At 43.6% G+C, this 1896-nt stretch overlaps 1 protein-coding gene across 1 annotated transcript; it reads right to left on the bottom strand.

The window, feature by feature from the left end:
* Positions 1 to 393: 393 nt before the first annotated feature.
* Positions 394 to 1212, bottom strand: LOC117136984 (transmembrane emp24 domain-containing protein 2). The gene has a single exon (XM_033298160.1). The coding sequence runs from the start codon at positions 1121 to 1123 to the stop codon at positions 512 to 514; it is 612 nt and encodes a 203-aa protein (XP_033154051.1). The 5' UTR covers positions 1124 to 1212; the 3' UTR covers positions 394 to 511.
* Positions 1213 to 1896: the final 684 nt, after the last annotated feature.

Genomic DNA, 1896 nt, shown 5'->3' with positions numbered 1-1896 from the left:
ACCCGTAGCACGGGAATAGAAAAAAACGAAGAGAGGAGCGGGAAAAACTTGACGCGACATTGTCGTAAATAAGAGGCAAAAACTTTGGCTTTGTTTTGCCAAGGAGCAGAGAAAGCGGCGGGAGAAAGTTGTGAATGAATATGATAAGTTTCCGACTCGACTGGTGTATTGGCCATGTGTGGACACCCGTCATAAATTTCCACTGCTAATCGAATGCGGGCCACACTCCATATAGGTGAAGTGAACTTTATGGATACTTGAACCAGCCCCCCGGATGTGGAAAAGTTTTATGGTTTGTGAAGCGTGAAATATGCAACAAATTGAGGGTAAAGAAAAGCCAATAGGAAAGACCAGCAGTTAAATTTTCCAACTTTCTTAAGCTTGAGCCTGTGATTGGTAGTTGTAATCAAGCAATAAAACAATTCTTTATATATATATAGACTCTAAAATCCTATAAATCCTATCCATTCGCGATTTTTTTTACCGGATGAATTGCTCCTCAAGTTGCAGTTTAAACCACGCGCTTGACTTCGAAGAATTGCTTGAGATAGTATACCTCCAGAACGGCCGTAATGATCAGCATCATTGGTCCAAATATAGACCATGCCAGGACTCGCAGTTCCACCATATCGCTGACCTCCAAGTGGCCGCGATAGCGGAAGTGCATGTACTCCTGCTCCATCTTTACGGCTCCCAGTTTGGCGGAGAGTTGGTTGATCATCGACTGGACCGCCGCCTGCTCGATGACGTCGTCACCTCGCTTCGAGGACTCCATGTAGAACTCAATGGCCCTGGCCACGTGAAACTGGAACATTAGGATCTTGGGCGTCAGCGTGGACATCTGATTGTCGAAGCACAGTTGGTACCGGCCCTCTTTCATGGCCGTAAAGGTGAAGCTGCCCAAGGTGTCCTGCTTGGAGTAGTGCAGGCGATCGTCGTCGGGTCCTGCGATCTCCACGCCCACATCCTTGAAGCCACCTTCCATTACCTCGAAGGACACGGTCACCTTGTCGCTGACATTGGCGTGGTCGTAGAAGCACATCGACTCGTGGGCATCCAGGGTAACGATGAAGCCACAAGCCGCTTTCAAAAGCACTAACACTAAGACAATAGCTGACAGCATCTTAAATTTATTTCGTTTTGCGGCCGGGACTCAATATACGTTAGTATATACACATAAATCCAGTGTATATTTATTCAGAGATTGAAAGACGTTATTCTCCCGACCACTCCCAGCCGAGCTGAATAATTGAATGCTGTGCTAATTTAACCAACTTCGCTTCATTATCGAGCTGGCCTTCCACCAGCCGCCCCACTTTGCCCGCTCTACAAACACCCTACAAATCAAATTAAGATGATAAAAGCAAATTGCAAATTGTCAGATGGCCGCCCCAAAGTCGCCCCCTTGGCAATGCATATTTGATGTTATCGATTCCTTGGCCCATCAATTGTCAAAATGTCATGCATTTTTAATGCCATCTGGGCGGGCGGACACGCATTTGGATTTTCCGCAAATCATTCTTCTTGCTCTTTTAGTCGCCCATTGAAAGCTGGATTGTAGTTTTTGTGCCATAAATTTCCGTTCAAAATGATGGACTTTAAATCACTTTAAAATTTTACAAAATTTATCCATTATTTTCAGCTGAAATTTCAGCCCATTGTTTATTTCAGTTAATTTCGAGAAAATTGTTTGCATGAATGAAATCAAAACTGTTGTTAATGTAATTCCACTAATTGCCGCGTAATTTTTCTGCAAAAATATTGCCCTAGTCGCGGTAATAACTGTTATTACAGGATATTTTTTTGAACTTCCATAAAATTTGTGCAGCTTTACAATGATGTATTAAATTGCATGGAAATTCGTACTGATTTCAGCCGTGTCTAGTCATGTGCAAC

The sequence above is a fragment of the Drosophila mauritiana genome, chromosome 2R, assembly GCF_004382145.1.
Source record: "Drosophila mauritiana strain mau12 chromosome 2R, ASM438214v1, whole genome shotgun sequence".
NCBI classification, from domain to species: domain Eukaryota; kingdom Metazoa; phylum Arthropoda; class Insecta; order Diptera; family Drosophilidae; genus Drosophila; species Drosophila mauritiana.
The sequence above is the reverse complement of the archived record's forward strand: the minus strand, read 5'-3'. Positions and strand labels throughout refer to the sequence as shown.

Bases quoted from the DNA above. Each gene is read 5' to 3' on its own strand.
- LOC117136984 (XM_033298160.1), bottom strand. From the start codon at position 1,123: ATGCTGTCAGCTATTGTCTTAGTGTTAGTGCTTTTGAAAGCGGCTTGT.